Source organism: Rhodotorula toruloides (assembly GCF_000320785.1).
Source record: "Rhodotorula toruloides NP11 unplaced genomic scaffold Scaffold33, whole genome shotgun sequence".
NCBI classification, from domain to species: Eukaryota; Fungi; Basidiomycota; class Microbotryomycetes; order Sporidiobolales; family Sporidiobolaceae; genus Rhodotorula; species Rhodotorula toruloides.
In genome coordinates, this window is record NW_015622993.1 from 65,400 (window position 1) to 83,715 (window position 18,316).

The 18,316-nt window shown below is 61.9% G+C and overlaps 6 protein-coding genes across 6 annotated transcripts; 4 read left to right on the forward strand and 2 right to left on the reverse strand.

Moving 5' to 3' along the window:
* Window positions 1–236: 236 nt before the first annotated feature.
* On the reverse strand, window positions 237–1,942 carry RHTO_05465 (tRNA (adenine-N1-)-methyltransferase catalytic subunit; the record flags this gene model as incomplete). Its single annotated transcript, XM_016419126.1, has 7 exons — window positions 237–869; window positions 1,001–1,059; window positions 1,146–1,246; window positions 1,311–1,413; window positions 1,475–1,578; window positions 1,656–1,822; window positions 1,883–1,942. 7 exons carry the CDS (start codon window positions 1,940–1,942, stop codon window positions 237–239), a joined length of 1,227 nt encoding a protein of 408 aa, XP_016270016.1.
* Window positions 1,943–2,150: 208 nt separating this feature from the next.
* Window positions 2,151–4,497, forward strand: RHTO_05466 (uncharacterized protein; the record flags this gene model as incomplete). The annotated part of the gene is made up of 7 exons (XM_016419127.1): window positions 2,151–2,669; window positions 2,726–2,787; window positions 2,861–3,189; window positions 3,262–3,406; window positions 3,466–4,032; window positions 4,106–4,174; window positions 4,308–4,497. 7 exons carry the CDS (start codon window positions 2,151–2,153, stop codon window positions 4,495–4,497), a joined length of 1,881 nt encoding a protein of 626 aa, XP_016270017.1.
* Window positions 4,498–4,891: 394 nt separating this feature from the next.
* On the forward strand, window positions 4,892–8,587 carry RHTO_05467 (uncharacterized protein; the record flags this gene model as incomplete). Its single annotated transcript, XM_016419128.1, has 11 exons — window positions 4,892–5,182; window positions 5,240–5,430; window positions 5,490–5,703; window positions 5,782–6,300; window positions 6,373–6,507; window positions 6,580–6,653; window positions 6,719–6,989; window positions 7,060–7,433; window positions 7,498–8,045; window positions 8,119–8,349; window positions 8,433–8,587. The coding sequence occupies 11 exons, from the start codon at window positions 4,892–4,894 to the stop codon at window positions 8,585–8,587; spliced, it is 3,003 nt and encodes a 1,000-aa protein (XP_016270018.1).
* Window positions 8,588–8,735: 148 nt separating this feature from the next.
* Window positions 8,736–12,881, reverse strand: RHTO_05468 (DNA repair protein Rad4; the record flags this gene model as incomplete). The annotated part of the gene is made up of 12 exons (XM_016419129.1): window positions 8,736–9,230; window positions 9,290–9,493; window positions 9,550–9,636; window positions 9,699–9,754; window positions 9,813–9,894; window positions 9,971–10,286; window positions 10,342–10,433; window positions 10,538–10,695; window positions 10,755–10,943; window positions 11,025–12,216; window positions 12,315–12,438; window positions 12,517–12,881. The coding sequence occupies 12 exons, from the start codon at window positions 12,879–12,881 to the stop codon at window positions 8,736–8,738; spliced, it is 3,360 nt and encodes a 1,119-aa protein (XP_016270019.1).
* A 328-nt stretch (window positions 12,882–13,209) lies between these two features.
* Window positions 13,210–15,463, forward strand: RHTO_05469 (dhhc zinc finger membrane; the record flags this gene model as incomplete). Its single annotated transcript, XM_016419130.1, has 6 exons — window positions 13,210–14,334; window positions 14,396–14,585; window positions 14,669–14,754; window positions 14,841–14,858; window positions 14,914–15,199; window positions 15,282–15,463. The coding sequence occupies 6 exons, from the start codon at window positions 13,210–13,212 to the stop codon at window positions 15,461–15,463; spliced, it is 1,887 nt and encodes a 628-aa protein (XP_016270020.1).
* A 708-nt stretch (window positions 15,464–16,171) lies between these two features.
* Window positions 16,172–18,234, forward strand: RHTO_05470 (Initiation factor 2B-related protein; the record flags this gene model as incomplete). The annotated part of the gene is made up of 7 exons (XM_016419131.1): window positions 16,172–16,357; window positions 16,411–16,678; window positions 16,736–17,072; window positions 17,125–17,178; window positions 17,238–17,790; window positions 17,852–18,083; window positions 18,149–18,234. 7 exons carry the CDS (start codon window positions 16,172–16,174, stop codon window positions 18,232–18,234), a joined length of 1,716 nt encoding a protein of 571 aa, XP_016270021.1.
* Between the last annotated feature and the right edge of the window lie 82 nt (window positions 18,235–18,316).

An 18,316-nucleotide genomic window follows, 5' to 3' on the forward strand; every position in this document is an offset into this window, starting at 1 on the left:
CAGTGGAGTAGCGCGAGTACAACGCGAAGGTGCGCGACCGACGGAGTGGACGGAGGAAGAGCAGGAGGGAACTCTCGTGCGGAAGCGGACCGCGAGGTGTTCTTTCGCTTCTTCTGAAGGTTCCTCTTGTTCCTCGCCACAGAATAGGCCGCAAAGGCGTTCGAATGGCCGTGGCAAGTCGAGCGAGCGACGAGGAAGGCCAGCCCATCGCGAAAACCCAGGTCCCGCCGCCGCTCTTACTCCTCCTCCATCCGCTTCTCCCCCTCCCCTTGCCCGTCCTCCCGCTTCTCCACCATGTCCTTCTTCTCCCGCTCCTTCCCCTCCGCCTCCTCCTCCCTGGACGCGTGCTCCTGCGGCAACAACACCGCAAAAGTCAAGAAACTCGTATGGCCCCTCGCGTACGCTCCAGTCTTCATCGTAAACTCGCGTTCGGAGCGCGGACGTCTTCCCTGAGGCGCTGGAGTCGAGGCGGACGAGTCGGCGGCGGTGGGTTTGGAGCGCTTCGAGTCGGGTTCCGCGTCCTCCTCTTCCGCCTGTGTCTCGTCCGGTCGTTCTTCCGGCGCGACGGCAGGGTCGCCACCAGCTCCCCCTCCGGTTCCCCTACGCTTCTCCTCCCTCCTCCTCTTAGCCTCCCTAATCTGCCCCTCCCTCCTCCGTTCCTTCTTCCCCTCAACCTCCCTAATCCTCCTCACCGCCTCCTCAACCCCCTTCGCCCCTCCTCCTCCAATGAGTGGGGTGGGATCAATCGTCCGAGAGAGGGTCTCGAACATTGTGATGTTGGAGAAGCCGAGAGAGGAGAGGGTGGAGCAGGTGCGGATCACTTGTTCGATGCAGGGGGAGAAACAGCAGATGCGCGATTGGGAGGATTTCTGCGGGGGCGAGCGTTAGCGAGCTCATGGGTGAGTAGACCGTGTAAGTGAGCGGAGAGGCGAGGCGAGGGAGGAAATGGAGAGGATGAAAGGAGGGGAAAGGAAAGCGAGGGCCCGAAAGCGAGACGCACCCGCATCGCCTTCTTGGCATGCTCGAGCGCCTCCCACGGTGCCGGCAAGTCGAGGAAGACTGTGGCGTGACAAGACTTCGTCAGCTCAACGGACAAGATGCCATTCCGTCTCTCGACGCGAGCGAAGGAACCGCCGCGAACGCACCAGCATCCACCTCATCCTCAAGCCCATCAAACCCATCCTTGTACACGTTCCGATGCTTGACAGTAACGACCTCCTTCAACCCATGTTGCTTGAACTCTTCCCTGTTCACTCGGCCCTCCATCAGTTCAGCCCGCCCGCGCGAGAAGAGGGAGGGAAGGGACGCACTGGGCTTTGAGGAAACGCTCTTCGTGGTATTCAAACGAGTGGACGTGGCCCTTCGAGCCGACTGTCCGTGCCAACGCATGCGTGAACGATCCCGACCCAGTTCCTGCGCCCGCACACTTGCGTCAGCCTGCGGAGACGAAGGAGCTGGGGACACGCGAGCGAACCGGCCTCGATGACGCGGCTGCCGGGCTTGATGTCGAGATACGAGGTGATGAAGGCGATGTCGGGGAGGTAGAGGATTTGGGTGCGGTGAGGGAGCGCTTGGGTCCTGTGTGCGACAACTCGTTCCTCAGCAAGACCGTCCACACCGCTGAGAAGGTACTTGCATGAGTCGCGCGCACGCACCAGAGTTCGGGCGTGGGCTTCAAGAGGAAGACGAACCCCCTCCCGTTGGTCGATGCGAGTTTGGTCCCCCAAGGTTTCCCGAGCATGTCGTTGTGCCTGAAGCAGCCGTAGCGTGACTGGATCTCTTTGCCTGGCTGGACATGCTCGGACGAGATCGAGGTGCGCGACTGTTCCCCAAGAGAGAGTGAGTGCCAGAGAGAGAGGAAGGGTGGGAGGGAATGGCGCACGGAGTAGACGATGATCCAGTCCCCTGCGCGGATGGTGTCGCTGTCCCGTGCAAAGGTCATCCCATTGAGTGTGTTCAGGAGAGAGGGAGAGAGAAGGACAGAGCTGATGGTGGGTCACGTGACAGGGGGACAGACTCGTCGACGCGCGAAGTCGTGCAGCGCACCCTCCGACGAACCAACGAACTCCCTCGCTTACGACTCACTGGAGACTGCCACACTGCGATCAGACTCCCCTGGACCCAGCTGGACTGTACTGGAACGCGCAACGATGCACCGCCGAACTCCCTCGTCCCGCTCAGTCTCGTCCTCGTCGCAGCCCCTCCTCCCGCTCCCCTCATCGCACGACTCAGCACACCACGCCCATCGCGCACCTGCACCCCGCTCGAACCCCCGCCGAACCCGCCAACTCGCACTCGTCGTTGTCATCGCACTCGCGACCCTCGTCCTCCTCGCCCGCCGATCCGCTCCCCGCGACGGGACATCCTCTTCCCGGGAGTCCGATACGCCCACCACGACTTCCAACCGCCTCTCCTTGACCCGCCTCCCGTCCCGCATAAAAGACACCGCCTCGCTCCTCCTCTCCCTCCGACCCTTCTCCTCCTCTTCCCCCTCCCTCCCTCCTCCCACCGCACCCATCCTCCTCGCGCCCCTCGCGCGCCCAACAGAAATCTCCTACGCCGAACCATGGGTCTACGAAGCGGATCCTGCGACTCTACCCCCGTGTGAGAGGATTTTGTTGTTCACGTTCATGCCTTGGTGGGGGTTCGCGAGCGAGTATATCCTCTATGTGCGTGAGGTGATCTCTCGTTCATACGGTACTGGCTAACGAAGGTCTGGGAGCAGGCTAGGGCGGCAGCGGCGGCGAAGAAACTCAACTACACGTTCCTCGAGGACGACCGGAACTGGTTCGTCCCCCCTCTCTCTCCTCCTCCCTCCCCACCTCCCCTCTCCCTACTGAACCCACGCATCGCGGTGCAGGAACTACGGCCGCTTGTCGAACTACTTCCTCCCCCGCACGCTCTCCTGCGTCCCCCCCTCCGACTGGTCCAACCCCGCCCTCGCCATCCCCCTCTCACCCTCCTCCGCCTCCTCCTCACCCCCTCACGCGCGCCTCAAATACTCCCGCCTAAACTTGGGAGACATAGACGACTGGACGCGCGAGACGTACCTCTCTTCTCCCGGTACTCAAGCGGACCTCCTCGCACTCCAGGAATCCGATCGCGCGCATCGAGTGCAGGGAGATAGGTGGATCCTCGGGGAGGGGGAGACGCTGCCTGAGGCGTTTGCGGAGGTGTTCGGGGATCAAAGTGAGTGGGTGAGGGAGAATTGGAGAGTTGCGGGGGCGGTACGGGAGGGGGTGGAAAGCGTTCGTCGAGCAGTCGGGCTCGATGCACCGAGGTGGCTTGCCGACGAGGAAGGGGAGGGAGAGGGGAGGGGGCCTGTGGTGGCTGTCCACGTAAGGTTGGGGGACAAGGCGAGCGAATACGAACACGACGCGGAGGAGATGGGTATTACCAACAGCTTGTACGTTCCTCGTCTTTCCTCTCCTGCGCATAAAGGGCTGACGAATTCGACGAATACAGTGGGAACCTGACGGTCTACATCGAAGCGGCTCACGATGCCTACCGCCGGCTCATCCCCTCCCCTTACCCTGCCTTCACAAGCTCTTCGTCCTCCGATCCTGACACGGACGCAAGCGCCCGCTTCTCCCCCTACGCCCCTCCCACCCTCCTCCTCATCACAGCCGAACCGTCGATCCCTTCTCGACTGAGGGAAGAAGTGCGACTTGCGGATCCGTGGAGGGTCGTGCAGACGCCGGGTGTCGAAAGTCAGGATGAAGGAGGAGGGGCCGCTGAGGAGAGGTTGCGGAAGGAGGGAGGGGGGGCAGGGGGACGGCCAAAGGCTTATGCCGCCGCCGCCGCCGCCGCCGGTACGGACAAGATGGTCAAAATCGTCTCCCCTCCCTCCCGGCGCTCGTTAGACTCGGGCTACACCCAACAATCCTTCAACGCCCTCCCCCTCCTCTCACGTATCGCGCACACACAGGCTTTCGTACGTGATTTGACGCTGTTGGCACGAAGCGGGGAGGAGGAGGGGGTGGACGCGGCGGTCGTGAGCGGGGCGAGTAATGTTGGACGGTTGGCGATGCTGTGCGTTCCACCCGCTTCCCTCCTCCTCCCTTCTCGAGAGTATGATGAACGCTGATACCGAATGTGCGCGCAGTATCGCGGGTAGAGAAGCGGTGATGGGGCCGAGGGATGAGCAGACGGGTAGACCGCTCGGCGGGAGGATGTGCGTACCCTTCCCTCTCTGCCCCTTCCCTCCCGATTCTTCCCCTCTCGATTCCGAGGTTCACTGACTCTGTTTCGCTTCCTGCTTGCTCCCAACCCAACACCCTTCGGCCCTTTCGGCTCCCACTTGGCAGCCGCTCCGTCGACGCGCACTTTTACCCGACGGCGTACTCCTCTGCGGTCTACACCAAGGTCGAGGACGTCGAGGACTTGGAGAACAAGGCGTTCGTGCCGGAGGAACAGCATCAGAAGGAAGTTGAGGCGCAGGCCAAGGCGCAGGGGCGGAGACGACGAGGAAGGGGCCGGGGGAGGAGGGGAAAGTGAGATCAGGAGAGGATGTCGTTTGTATGACTTGTGCAGTGCTGTTCACCGCTTGTGAAGCAAGGCTTTGCTCGCCCGCACGTTCAGGAGTGGTTCCCTCGTTGCGAGGCGCGGCGTCGATGCGAGGGTGACCTTCTCAACCGCGCCGTCGTGCTCTATCGGCTGCTCCGTGCTCGCTCTCGCTCGAAATAGCCGCTGTAGACGCTGCACTCGCTGTGTATCTGTGTACGATTCAGCCAGTACAGCGTTCGAGGGTTGCCAACTCGCTCGTTCGTCCTCCCCACCTCGTCGACCCTCGGCAAGCGGGGAAGCACACTGACGAACCCTCGTTCTCTTCCTTCTCTTACAACTCTTCCAAACTCTTCTAACTGTTAACAGCTACAACAGCATCGCAGCCATGCCCACCGCACTCACAGACACACAACCCCCACCCGTCATCCTCGACCTCCGCAACAAACCCCTCCACCCATCCCCTCCCCGCTCACCCTCGCCTTCCTCCGCCTCTTCAGACTCGTCAACAGACCCGCTCATCGCTCAAGTCATCGCCGGGTTGCGCGGGACGAGCGAGCATGTCGTACCGGGACAGACCAGCGAGGACCGCAAGTTCGCTTACAAACGCTCGATCCCGACCATGACGCTCTACAGCCAGCGCGGTCTCGAGATCTACGAGGACATCACCAACACCAAGGTGCGTTCCAGCCCCTCCTTGCGCCGAATGTGGGCTGACAAAGGGAGGGACGGACAGGCGTATTACCCGTTTGCGGCGGAGAAGGAGATCCTCGAGCGCTTTGGGGACGAGATTGCGTGTAGGATGTTTGGGCTCCCGTCGAGTGTCCTGCTGGGCGACGAAGGACCGAGCGACGGAAAGGACGACGAGGGGGAGAAGGTGTATGAGCGAACGGGGGCGGGTAACAAGCCTGCCGACAAGGAAAAGTGGTTCGTCCCCGTCCCTCTCCCCGCCTCCCATCCACTCGCTGATACCCGCCGCGACGCAGGGGCGACCCCTCGGTCGGCCTGCACAACTACGGCGTCAACGGTTCCTCGAACCTCCCCGCCGCACTCATCCCCTCGCAAGGACTGGCAGTCGAACTTGGGTCGGGATCGCTCGACAAGACTAGGCATTTGTTGAGGAGTATGGCCAAGCTTTTGCAGCCCCGTAAAGGAGCGAACGAGGGAGAGGGGGTGTTGAAGGCGATTGATTACAAGGCGGTGCGTCTCGCGCCATTCTTCTGTGTTAAAGTCGTGTCGGACGCGACACTGACGTTCAAAGTGGGTGGACTTTCGCAGCTCGACCTCGAAGCCGCCTCGCTCCACTCGACCCTCTCGTCCCTCGCCTCAGTCGAAGGCGAATCCGTCACGACCTCTCTCGACTCTTCCCCGCCCACTCTCGACTCCACGCCGAACGGGCACAATGGAAAGCGCCGCGTGAGCGTCTCGGGCCTGCACGCGACGTACGACGAAGGACTGGCGTTCCTCAAAGCCCAGCAGCAGCAGCAACACCAGTCTAACGGCGCGAACGGGTTCAGTCCCTCTTCTGGCACCTCCGCGCTCTCCGACTCGCCCCTCTCAAGCCCGGAATCCTCGCCCACCCGCCTCCCAGCCCTCTCCGAGTTATCCGCCCTCGAAGACCCAGGCCGCCGCGCAACTTCAATCCTCTGGCTCGGTTCCTCGTGCGGCAACTACACCCGTTCCGAGGCGGTCGAGTTCCTCAGGAACATCGAGTTGAGGGAGGGGGATACGATGGTTATTGGGATTGATGCGTGCGCGGATGGACCCAAGATCGTGCAGGCTTACAACGATCCCGAGGTGCGTCGCGGTTTCTCTCTCTCAGCTCACCCCCGCTCTGCGATTGAACCGTCTGGATGGTCGCACACGCAGGGCGTCACCCGCGCGTTCATCCTAGAAGGAGTAGACGTCGCAGGCCGGACGCTCGGGCCCGAGACAGCCAAGGTATTAAACCAGGACAACTTTGAGTACGTCAATAGGTGGAACGTGCAGCTTGGGAGGCACGAGGTGCGTTTTGCGCGACTTTTCCTTCTTGCTTGCGGTGGGAGGGCGCTGATGAAGGAGTTTGGGGCGACGCAGGCCTATGTTCGCGCGAAGAGCGACTTGTCGATCCCGATGCCTGACGGCGAGGACGTCGAGCTCTCGTCCGGCGAGTACGTCCCCCTGCCCCTGCCTTTCCCTCCCTCCCTTCTCCGCTGACGAGCTGCGCCCCGGCCAGGTTGCTCAACATCGAGTTCTCCTACAAATACACCTACAGCGAAGCTCTCTCGCTCTTCCACCTCTCCGGCTTCCGACTAATCCAACACTGGACCGACTCGTCGCACTCGCACTACCTCTACTTGGTCGAGAAACCGAGGATGTGGTTTCCCGCGACGCCAACGAGCGCGAGTAGGATGCTGGGCGTGAAGGAGGAGGAGGGGAGCAACGAGTATGGAGTGCCGAGGTTGGAGAAGTGGGAGGAGATGTGGAAGGCTTGGGATGCGTTGATGGTGCGTTCGCGAACTGGCTTCTTCGCTTGTCTCGAGGCTGACGAGTTGCGTGAATGGTCCCGCGTAACAGCTCGACATCATCCCGCCCTCTCTGCGGTTCACCAAGCCGATCCCACTCCGCCACATCCCTCTCTTCTACGTCGGCCACATCCCCGCCTTCCGCGACATCCACCTCTCGCGCTACTTCTCCGAACCGCTCACCTCTCCCTCACACTTCGCCGACCTCTTCGAGCGCGGAATCGATCCCTGCACGGACGAGCCAGACAAGATCAATCACTGGCATTCGGAGGTGCCGGCTGAGGAGGAGGGGTGGCCGGCGATGGAGGAGATCGTGCAGTATGAGAGGAGGGTGAGGGATAGGGTCAGGGAGGTGTATGCGAAGTTTGAGGGGAGGTGGGAGCGCAGGCTGGCGAGGGTCTTGATGATGGTCTTTGAGCACGAGATGTGCGTTCGCGGTCCTTCCTTCCTCTCGTGCGTGAGTGTGACTGACGACTCATGGGACGAACAGGATGCACTGGGAGACGGCGATCTACATCTGTCTCCAGGCCTGCACCTCGCTCAACATCCCGCCGGGCATGGCCATCCCAGACTTTGCCTCCCTCTCGCGCCTTGCCGACCGCGAAATCGCGCACGAGCGCGCCGTCCTCGGCCCGAACGCACGCCAACAACGCCTCACCTTCGACGCGCGGACGATCGAAGTCGGACATGACGACGACGACCGCGTCGACGAGCAAGTCGCCTTTGACCCGTCGCACGAGTTTGGGTGGGACGTCGAGCATCCCCAGCGTCGTATCGAGGTCGGCGCATTCGAGATTGATGCGTTGCCGGTCACGAACGGCGAATACCTGGACTGGCTCGTCAAGAATGGCGGGCTGGAAGAGTCGAAACTGGTCCCGGCTAGCTGGGCCGTCAGCGAGGGTGCGAAGGTCGCGGTCAAGACGCTTTATGGAGAGGTGCCAATTGAGTACGCGCGCGAGTGGCCTGTCGCAGCGTGCGCGGACCAGCTCGAGCGGTTTGCGAAGGTCAGTCCGCTGTTCGCTTCGTCTTCGCTTGCGGGTCTGTAGACGCAGCAGGCCATGCAGGCGATGAACGAGTTGACAGAACTGACTGACTGGCTTCGATTTCGCAGGACAAGGGTGGTCGCCTCCCGACCTTCGGCGAGCTCTCCGTCTTCCTCCAGCAAAACCCCGTCTCGACGCCTCTCAGCAACATCGGCTTCGAGCACCTCCTGTTCCGCCTACTCTTCCCGGCAAAGGGCGCGACGGCTCCATCCTTCCCGGCACGGACGGCGGGTTGTGGCAGTGGACTTCGTCGCCGCTCGAGGCGTGGGAGGGGTACCACGACTCGGTGCTGTACCCTGGTGCGTCGAGCTTCTCTCCCGATACGCCGAGGCGATACGTCGAGGCTAAGGGAGATCGAGCTGACGGATCTTCCGCCTGCCAGGTTACTCGTCCGACTTTATGGACGGCAAGCACCGCATCGTCCTCGGCGGCAGCTACGCCTCGCCGCGCAGGATCGTCAGGCCGACGATGGTGAATTGGTATTATGGCGACTATTTGTTCGTCTTGGCCGGCGCCAGGATCGCCTACGACGTCTGAACTTCTCCCCCCAAAAAGAACTTTCGCGTCCGCGTATATCTCAAGAAACCCTGTAGCCGCTCTGTAGATACCCTTCTCAAAAGAAAGAGACACTCTTCATCCGTACCACTCACGAACGACCGGCAAGAAAGCGAGTTGCAAGCGCTGCCTAGAAGTCCTCGTCGAACTCAAAGCCTTCGTCGGACGCTTCCTCGGCCGGCTCGTCTGCTCCGCCATGCTCGTCTGCTACCCCCTCGTCCTCGTCCTCCTCATCCTTGACCGCAAGCTTGCCCTTCGCCTTCTGCGCGCTCGCCCTCGTCGACCTTCTCCTCCCTCCCTCATCGCTCGGCTCCTCCTCCACCACCTCCTTCTTCGGTAAGCGCACTCGCAAAGTGCGATCGGAGGTCGACGTCCCGCTGAGCGCGCCCGCATCGACGCTGGTACTGGCCGAGGAAGCGAGTCGTTTCCGAGGAGGCGGCGCGGATTCGTCGGATGGAGAGAGCGAGGTGGGCGAAGGGGAAGAGCGAGAGTGGCGCTTCTGGCTGCCGTTGGCGGTGGCGGGGGAAGAAGCGGCGGAGCCGTTCAGGCGGATTTTGAGCGAAGGAGCAGGAGTCGCGGCCGCATCGGCGGGCTCCCGCGCAGGCGTCGCCGGCTCCGCTTTCGCCTTATCAATGATCCTGTCAGCGAGGGTGCTGCTGAGCGAGCGCGCGCGCGTAAACGCACCTTCCCCTTGCCCTTCTGATCCTTCTTGCCGTTCAACTCCCTCGCAAGAACCTCGTCCGTGACCTCCTCGGGGTCCTTGAACTGATCGAGCAAACGCTGCCTGATTCGCAGACCCTGGATGAGCTTCTTCCATCGCTTGAGGACGCGGTCTTGCTGCTTCGCGAGTTCACGCTCAAGCGTCGACTGCTCGAGCGTGATGATCGCCTGCGACAAAGACCCGTGAGCGACGGCTCGACGTCACGCAGAAAACGACAGCGTACCTCTTGCAGCGTCTCGGCGTTCTCGGCTGCGACGACGATGCCTGTCATGACCGGGATTGCGCGGCGCTGACGGAACTCGAAGCCGGTCTTCGTGTGCGCGGATTAGTGAGCTTCCGCTTCATGAGAGGACAGTGCACAGCGGAACGCACGATAGCTTCGGCAAAGTCGATTCCGAGTTCCTTGGCGCACTTCGCCGCAACCTTGCCTGCGAGAAGCGAACAGTCAGCGAGACTTGCGAGCACCACGTACCGCCATGAGCTTACTCGGGAGGTGGGCGGCCCCTTCGGGCAGCATGGACGGCGTGAAGAGGTCGATGTTGCCGAAGTTGTTCTTCGGCACTTTGCCCTGCGTTCAGAAGCGGGGCCCTCATTGTCAGCAGTCTCGCCATCGCAGGAGCTGGTGATATCCCACGGGAACGCACATCCTTTACCGGCGGCGGAACGTAGACGTCCGTCTGACTCTCCGCGTAGAGCGGCTGCTCGTCGACCGTTCCTCCATCCATCTTGGCCAACTCCTCCTCCCTCCGCCTGTTGATCGTCACCGCCCGCTGCTTGACAAACTTCATCGGGATCTCGGCGGACTTGATCACCCTGCCGACGCGATACCAGTTCTCTTGCGACTTGACGGTGACGACGTCTGAGCGGCGGAAGACGGGAGTGTCGCCCTTGAAGAGGCCGACAGATCGGGCGGAGGGGAGGAGCGCTTCGTCTCGGTGAAGGTGTTGCTCGAGAACGTAGCTGCGAAGGGAAGATTGTCAGCCGACGTCAGCGAAAGGAGACGAAAGGTACAAACTTGGGATGGTTCTTGAAGCCGCCGAGAGACGTCGGGAACGGCGCATTCGTCTGACGGTGCCACAGCTCCTCCTCTTCCTCTCGGTCGCGATTCTGCGACGCCGAGCAGCGTCAGATCGGCGCCGAAATCCACGAGCCGGACGCGACGAGGCCACAACGCCTTTGGTGTCCAGCGAGACGCGGCAGAACCAACGCACCAGCTCAAAGCCTCTTTTGAATGGCCTGATGATCCCCGCGAACCAATCGTCGCCGTCATTCTCCTTCCTCGCCTTCGAGCTTGTTGGTACCCGCAACTTGAGCGTAACGTTCGTAAAGGCGCGGGCGTAGCGAGGTGTGACGTCGCGGACGGACCCGTCTGTTGCACATTCCGTCAGCTCGGCAGATGGAGCGAAGAAAGGCGAAAGCGAGACGCACCTTCCTCGAGCGCGACGACATACGCCAACACGTTCCCCTCCCCTCCGCCCTTCGCGCTCCTCTGCACCGGCTCCATGATCTGCTTGCACCTCATGCGCTTGCGAACGGGGTCGACGGTGATCCACTCCTTGTTGTAGCGCGTGTAAGCTTCGGCCCATTGAGTCGGCGGATTGTTAAGTTCGGCTGCATCTGTTGATCGCATGCAAGTTCCACCATCAGCTTCTCTCTCGCTGTACGAATGAGACGCCGCTAGGAAACGCAGGAACCAACCTGGACTCGGTGCCCTCGTCAACTCAGCCTCTTTCTTCCACCCCGCCACTCTGTGTCCGTTCTTCCCCTTCGCACCTCCCGAACCCCGCAGCTTGATCTTCGGGACTTTGTAGTTCAATTTTCCGTGGCCGTCGACGAAACCGTCGGTGTCGGAGGCGGAAGAGGCTGTTGACGAGAGGACGAGGATTTCGGCAGAGGCGGCGCGGGAGGACGACGCTGAGGCGGAAACGGAGGCGGATGCTGAGCCGGGAGGTTTCTTGCGAGCCGTGGAGGTCGACGTCTTCGCCTTGGACTTTGTTGGCTGAGGTCGAGGGTTACGCTCAACGACGAGGTCCTCGGAATCCGAGTCGTCCTCGAAACCGAATTCGTCGTCCTCGACCTTCTTCTTGCCCTTTCCCATAACCTTACCCTTCGAGCCCTTCGCCTTCCCCTTCGTCGCCATCGCTGCACCCTTCTTCCCCTTCGCCTTCGCCCTTGACCCACCCCCGCTCTGCGCCTTACTCCTCCACTCGACAGCCTGCAAGCTGACGACCAGCCTCGCAGGGACGTCAATCGCCCTCAATAGCGCGACGAACAGCTGGGACGAGAGGTCCCGGCTTCCGCGCATGTTGTGCGCTGCCGAGTAGAGCGAGGCGAGCGGGCCTCTCGAGGTTGAGGAGCTGGAGGGAGCGGGAGGGCGAAGGACTTCCCAAGTCGATGAAGCGGGGGTGTAGGGCCGGATGAGGACGGGCGGACCGGTTCCCGGTGCAGGAGACGGGTGGAGTGGGAGCTTCGAAGTCGTGGCGGAGAGGTCAAGCGCTCGGTTCCGCTGGGGAGCTGTGAGAAGGGGTTGTTCGGCCCAAGGATAGAGAGGGATCTGTGAAGGGTCGAGAGGCGGGTCGCGAGCTTTTCCCTTGCCCTTCGAGTCGCCAGCCTGCTGTTGCTCCCACTTGTCTCGCTTCCGCTTCGCAACAGCCCTCAACCGCTCGCCCTCCTCTTTCCACCCCGCCAGTTCTTCCTCCACTTCTTCGACTTCACGTCGTCGCAACTCGTGTTCGTCATCGATCGTCCAGGAGGCGTACCACCAGGAAGTTAGGTCGGCGAGGGCGCGGTCGAAGAGGCGGGAGCGATCGCGCGGGTTCGGGTAACGGGAGGGAGTGATGAGTGAGAAGGCGTTGAGGAGGGGGAGGGGGACGACGGAGAGGATGCGGGCCTGCAGGAGAGCGAGATTAGAATTCGTGCGATGCTTCACAAAGACGACGACCCAAGCAGCGATTCCTGTCGTAAGTCGATCATTGCAGCAAGACGCACCTGCAGCTCCTTGTCGTTCAGCCAGCGGTTCCGAATCATGGCCATCGCGAGCAGGCTCAGGACGTGAGCCTTGTGTCGCTCCTGCCTGATCATGCGCTCCCTCGCCGTCTCGCCCTTCGCTTTCCTGTGGACAATGTAGGACGTTTGAAGTCAGCTCACAGCACCGCAAGCAGACGAGCGAACGAGAGAGTGCCGGACGCACCCTTTGCCCTTCCCCTTCGCGCCCGCCTGTCCACCGCGAGAAATGACAATCTCGATGCCCTTCGCTGCTCTTTCAGCTGCAGTCGCTGCATCCGCGCCTTCTGCCGCGCCCTGATCCTCTCCTGCTTCTCCTGCCTGACCCGTCTCGGCCCCAGCCTGCGGGATGTCAACCTCGTCCCAGGCCTCCTCGTCCTCGTCCAGGTCGTCGTCGTCCGCGCCTCCGTCGCCTGTGCCAGTCCCTGCTGCTGCGTCTGAGTCGTCTGCCGATGCTGAGAGCGAGAGTGGAGTCGATTGACCCGAGTGGGATGGGTCGTGCGTGAAGAAGCGCGAGGTTGATGCGAGCGGCGGGGTCGAGTGAGCAGACATCGCACAAGCCTGCATCAGCCCAGCCAGCCACTCTGCGTCGAGCCAGACCGCGAGCGAGTTCAAGTCGTCGCCAAAGAGAGATGACATCGGCGACGGAACTCGTTGACATTCGCTGTTGACATCGCTTGCACGGGTCTGCGCTGCTCGAGAGTGCTCTGTGACACTCTCTGGACGCTGCCAGACTCGCCCAACGAGCCCGCCATTCAGCCGACCCGCACACTCCCCGTCCTCATCTTGCCGAAGCTCACCTCGACCGACAACTCGACGACACGCTCAGGAGCGCTTTCCTGGCTCGTGGATCGCTCAGAAGGGGCTCAACAATGCAGCGATGAGCCCACCACACTCCCCGGGTTCCTCGACTACTCCCTCACCCCTCCCTTCCTCTCCATCGCTCAACCCCCCTCCTCGTACGCACCAACACCCCAACTCGCCTCCAGTCCGCTTTCTCTCCGTCGCAGAGGACCTTGCTACACGACCAGTCTCGCCGCAGCCTGGAAATGGCGGCTTCGGGATGAGAAGGAGCGCGTCGAGGGATTCGAACCAGGCGGCAGCGACCGCAGGACTGGGCGTGTCGGTTGTAACCCTGGGAGCATCGAATTCGGGAGAACGGAGCCTCATTGTAGGACCGGCGTTTGGGACAACGGCGGACCCTCTGTCCGTTCCATCTCGCTCGCAACCACCTGCTTCGCCTTTACATCCCCTCAGTCCAGCCCTTCAAGTCTCGCCATCGTTCATTCCGCCCTCAACAGACAGCACAAGCGATGCTCCAACGAATCGCAAGAGCCCTACCCCGAACCTCCTCCTCCCTCGTTCACATTCTCCTCGACCCCTTTCCTCCGCCTCTTTCGCCAGCTCTGGCAACACCGGTCCTACCATCACTCGGATCGCGAGTCCGTTGGAACCGTCGTCGGCGCGCACTGACGAACCCGTCTCACCCGCGCCTGTTATGCGACGCCAATCCGCCTCCGACCTCTTGTCGCTCTCTCCGCCGATGGAACCGTTGACCGAACTGGACGTGCTGAAGGACCTCGCGTCCGGTGGGACCATCGCTCGGTCCAGGAGCCGGAACTGGGGAAACGAGGTTCCGGGCGATAGCGGTTGGAGCGGGACGACCGAGATGGGCGAGCAGGCTTCGGTAGCTGCGAAGCCGTCGACCGAGCCGCTTCTCGTGCGGACGTCGAATGCGGGACCAGCGTCTTCCGCAACTCGACCTCTATCCGCGCAGGATTCTGCGGCATCCGGCTACCCTCCCCCTCTTCACTCTCGATATCGCCAATCCGCCGACTCCCCTTTCGCCTTCTACACCTCCTTCCTCATCGTCATCCTCCTTCCCGCGCTGTTCCTCGTCTTCAATGCGGACTGGCTGTGGCACACGAATGAGGGAGGGACGAGGTGGGGAAAGGCGCTGGTTGTGATTGTGGCTGTCGGAGCGGTCATCGTCTGGGTGCTCATGGTGCGCACTCACTCTCCCCTCTTTCCTTACCAGCAGCCAGCTGACGCTCCCCGACATACAGCTCATCACGGCCTTCTCGAACCCCGGCATCATCCCTCGCAACCTTGACCCCGACCCACCGCGCCACTGGATCCCACTCGACCCGTCCGGCTCGTCAACGGACGCGAAAGACGGCGAAGGAGAGGGGGAGTGGAGAGTCGAGATGCGGTATGTTGAGGTGTTGGGTGGGAAGGCCGTCGTGGGTTGCAAGTGTGCGTTCCGTTTCCGCTTCGATTTGGCTCTGAGGTGACGCGGCGAGGAGAGGGCTGATGCTTGTGGAAGTTGACTCCAACAGGGTGCGAAACGTGCAAGACGTACAGGCCGCCGAGGACGAGCCATTGCAGGTTGTGCGACAACTGTGTCGAGCGGACGGATCACCATGTGCGTTCGACGGCAACTCGTTCACTGATTTTACTTCTGTGATGGCGAGCATAGCTAATCGTCATAAATCGGCGGTGTTGTCGCAGTGCGCTTTCCTGAATACGGTGAGTGAGCCGGGCTGGCAGTCTTTGTGAAGGCAGGCAGTTTTCTTGCCTGCAGGTCGTTATTAGAGCCCCGTCCGGTACTTATTCGTCGTCTCGCGCAGTGCATCGGCCGGCGCAACTACCTCCCCTTCTTCCTCTTCCTCCTCTCGACTACCCTTCTCGCCTCACTCAGCATCGCCCTCTCAGCCGTCCACGTCGCTTTCGGCGGCCCACAATGGGACTGGCAGCGCATTGGCGCTTTAGTCGTGCTCGCCTTGACGGCGGTCGTGAGCGCTCCGGTCATGTGCCTAGCGATGTACCACGTCGGGTTGGCTTCCGCACAGAGGACGACGATCGAGATGGTGCGTTCTCGCGCTTTCGATTTTCTCACGTGCGTTTCCAGCGCCGCAAGCTGATCAATTGTCCCGCCACGGGAATGCACAGCTCCGCCCTCCCCTCATCCGCTTCGCCCTTCTCGACCCCTCAACTCACCTCCCGTTCTCCACCACACCCTCCACCGACGGCATCGCATCGACTACGAATCCGTGGGCGACCGGGAATCCGGTCAAGAACTGTGTCGAGGTGGTTTGCTCCCCGGGGAGAGAACGGGTGCGTGTCGAGGGTGAGAGTGAGGCAGGTTCGCGACCGCGCTTAGCGGTGCGAGAAGCGAATGGGAGGGTGTGAAAGATGTTTGTGCGTGTGTCTGCCCCTTATCTTCACGCCTTCGCCCGGCGCAACTGACCGAGATCGACTCGTTCGTCACAGGTTCCGTCCACTCGGGTGTACCGCATCGCACTGCATTCCTCAAGTGGACGACTGTAGGTTCCTATTCTACGTTGTCCTTGTCCCTGTATCGTCACGCTCAGTCGCCCCGTCACTCAACCTCCGCCGGACTCCTCGGATCAGTTATCATCGTTTCGTCTGCTTTCTTCTCTTCCTCCACCTCCTCTCGCTCAGCTACATGCCTCCATCCACGATCATCTGCACGCTCGTTACGCGCGGGCCAGCGGGTACGAGCGGCCAAGGCACCGAGCTGCTCTTCTTCGTCCCGCTTGCGCGACGCTCTCACGGCGAAGTCTACTCCGACTCGAGTGAGTTGGCTTTTGTACTGCAGGAGGCGGTAGCGGGAGGAGAGGAGGCGGCGCTGGAAGGCTCGAAGAAGAGTATCAAGGAGGGATTGCTGCTTGACGCTGACAAGGACATGCGGTGCGTCTTCCAGCGCCCCCCGTGTCCCGCTCAGCCTCTTACCTTTGGGTTCCTCCCGAAGGCTCATACGACGCTCACGACAGATCGCCTGGACGCCCGAGTCGACTCTCCAAGTCTTCCTCTGGCGCATGTCCGAATCATACGAGCGCGGTCTCGAGATTGCGTTCGCTGAGGCCGCAGGGCAGGAGTTCGAGAAGACGGAGCAGAGGGAGCGGGACCAAGCGATGTATCTCATCGCCGAGAGCAGGCTGGGTCGATGGACGCATGAGTGGCAGGCCATTGGCGAGGTCGAGAAGGATCCGACGACGCTCAAGGTGCGTGTTCCACCAGTCTTGACGAAGTCTCGAGCTAATTTCTTGCAGCGCAGCCAGAGCACGTGTCGACGGCCTTCAGCAGCGTCATCCTCCCTGACCTCCTCGACGAAGCGCTGTACCTCCTCTCCTCCCTTCCCGCTCTTTCGGCCCTCGACGCCTGCGACATCGCGCTGAACGCCTTCGTGCAACTCGTTGAAGCTCGAGTGGGTGCTGGAGCTTTCAGGGGGAGTTGGCCTGCACATGTCCCGCCGCCGACATTGGCGACGCTCGACCTGCCGGACAACGTGGTCAAGTACCGCTTGATGCTGTACTGGCGCGATGGTGCGTCGCCCTGCGCTCTTCAATGGCAATGCCCGCTGACAGAACTCCACCCGGCAGTCGTCGCCCACCAGTTCGGCATCGCCACTCCCGCTCACGCTGCTTCCCTCGCCGCTCTCTTCCTCCGCCTCCTTCTTCCCCTCAAAGCCCCATGTCTCTCGCCTCAGACGTCGCTCGACACTTTCGTCCGCGCCGCGAAAGAAGCCGCCGTATCTGAAGCAGCGCGAGTACGGCTCGCCGCGGCAAACATCGAGAAGCTGGGGGTCGCCAAGATCCTCGAGCGAGCTGCGAGGGAGAAGAGACCTGTCCTGCGCGTCGTCGTGGCTGGGAACAATCCGCTTCTCTTTGGCGTCTTGCGAGAGTTGGTGCACTACGTTTCGACAATCTCTGCCCATCCGTGCGTCTTTCTCCCGCTCTTCCCGCAGCATGAGCTGACCACGTCTGTGCAGATACGCTTCCGTCAACCCTCACATTCATGCCCTTACTCGCGCTCTCGAAGTCGAGTGAGTCCCGCAGTGCGCTGAATCCACGTTCCTGCTCACCTTTCCTTTCGCTCACACAGATGGGCGAGTCAACCGAATGTCCTGCACATCACCGTCGCTGAGAGTCGACCACTCTGCTCCGGTGCCGTCCTCGCCTCCCGTCTCTGGAACGTCGCGACGACCTCTCGCGAACGAGCGACCCAACTTCGCGCCCTCGCAACCAGCTACGAGAACCCGTACCTCCACCATCCTCTTTCTCCCGGTCCAACTGCGACGCAACTACCGAACGGGTTACTCGGTCGACTTGCGCACGAGATGGGCGTCGAGACGGAGGATGCGCTCGGCGAGACGGGCGAGACGTACGGTCGCCTCAATCGGCTACTCAAGCAGGCTGAACCTCGGGTCCTCGGTCAGCCGCCGCCGGCTGGGATCGGTGGAGCGAAGGTGAAGGTCGAAGTCGCGCCGGACAATGCGCTTGGAGCTGTATTGAAGGCGACAAAGGCGGAGAAGGGCGCGGGTCAAGCGGTTGTCTTGCTCGCGGCCGAGGCGATTCTGCCGGGGAAGGCGGGCGACGTGGTCGCTGAGATGGGCTCGTGGATGCTGGCGGATATGGCGACGAAGCAGGGCGCCAAGGTGAGTTGCGCTTGCCCTTCTCTCCAAGTCGCTCCCGCAGGACTGACCGCTTCCTTCCCAGGTCTTCGTCATCGCCACATCCGACACCATCCTCCCGCCCTCCAATCCCTCTCCACCCCTCGCAAATCACGACCCGACAGAGCTACTCGCAGGCTGGTCGGGCACCCTCGCAGCCGAGACGAACGACCTCGATGGCTTCGCTCGCGCTTTGGCGGACGAGGGACAGCCTGACTTATCGGTCGTCACGGCGGCAAGCGAGGTCGTGCCGGGTGGGTTGATAGACGGGTATATCAGTGAGTTTCAAGCCCGTCGTTCCTCCGCTTCTACGTCGCTGACTTTCCCTCTCGACTTTCCGCAGCCGACAAGGGCTTCCTCAGCGCCGCAGGATGTGCAGTGCTTGGCGCAGAGCGAGGAGACGCAGAAAAGCAGTTGTTGGACTTGTGACGAGCTTCTCTTCCCAACTTGCGAAGGTCGCAAATTGTCGCAAACGAACGAGAGATTGGTGCGCTCAGAAAGCCATTACAAG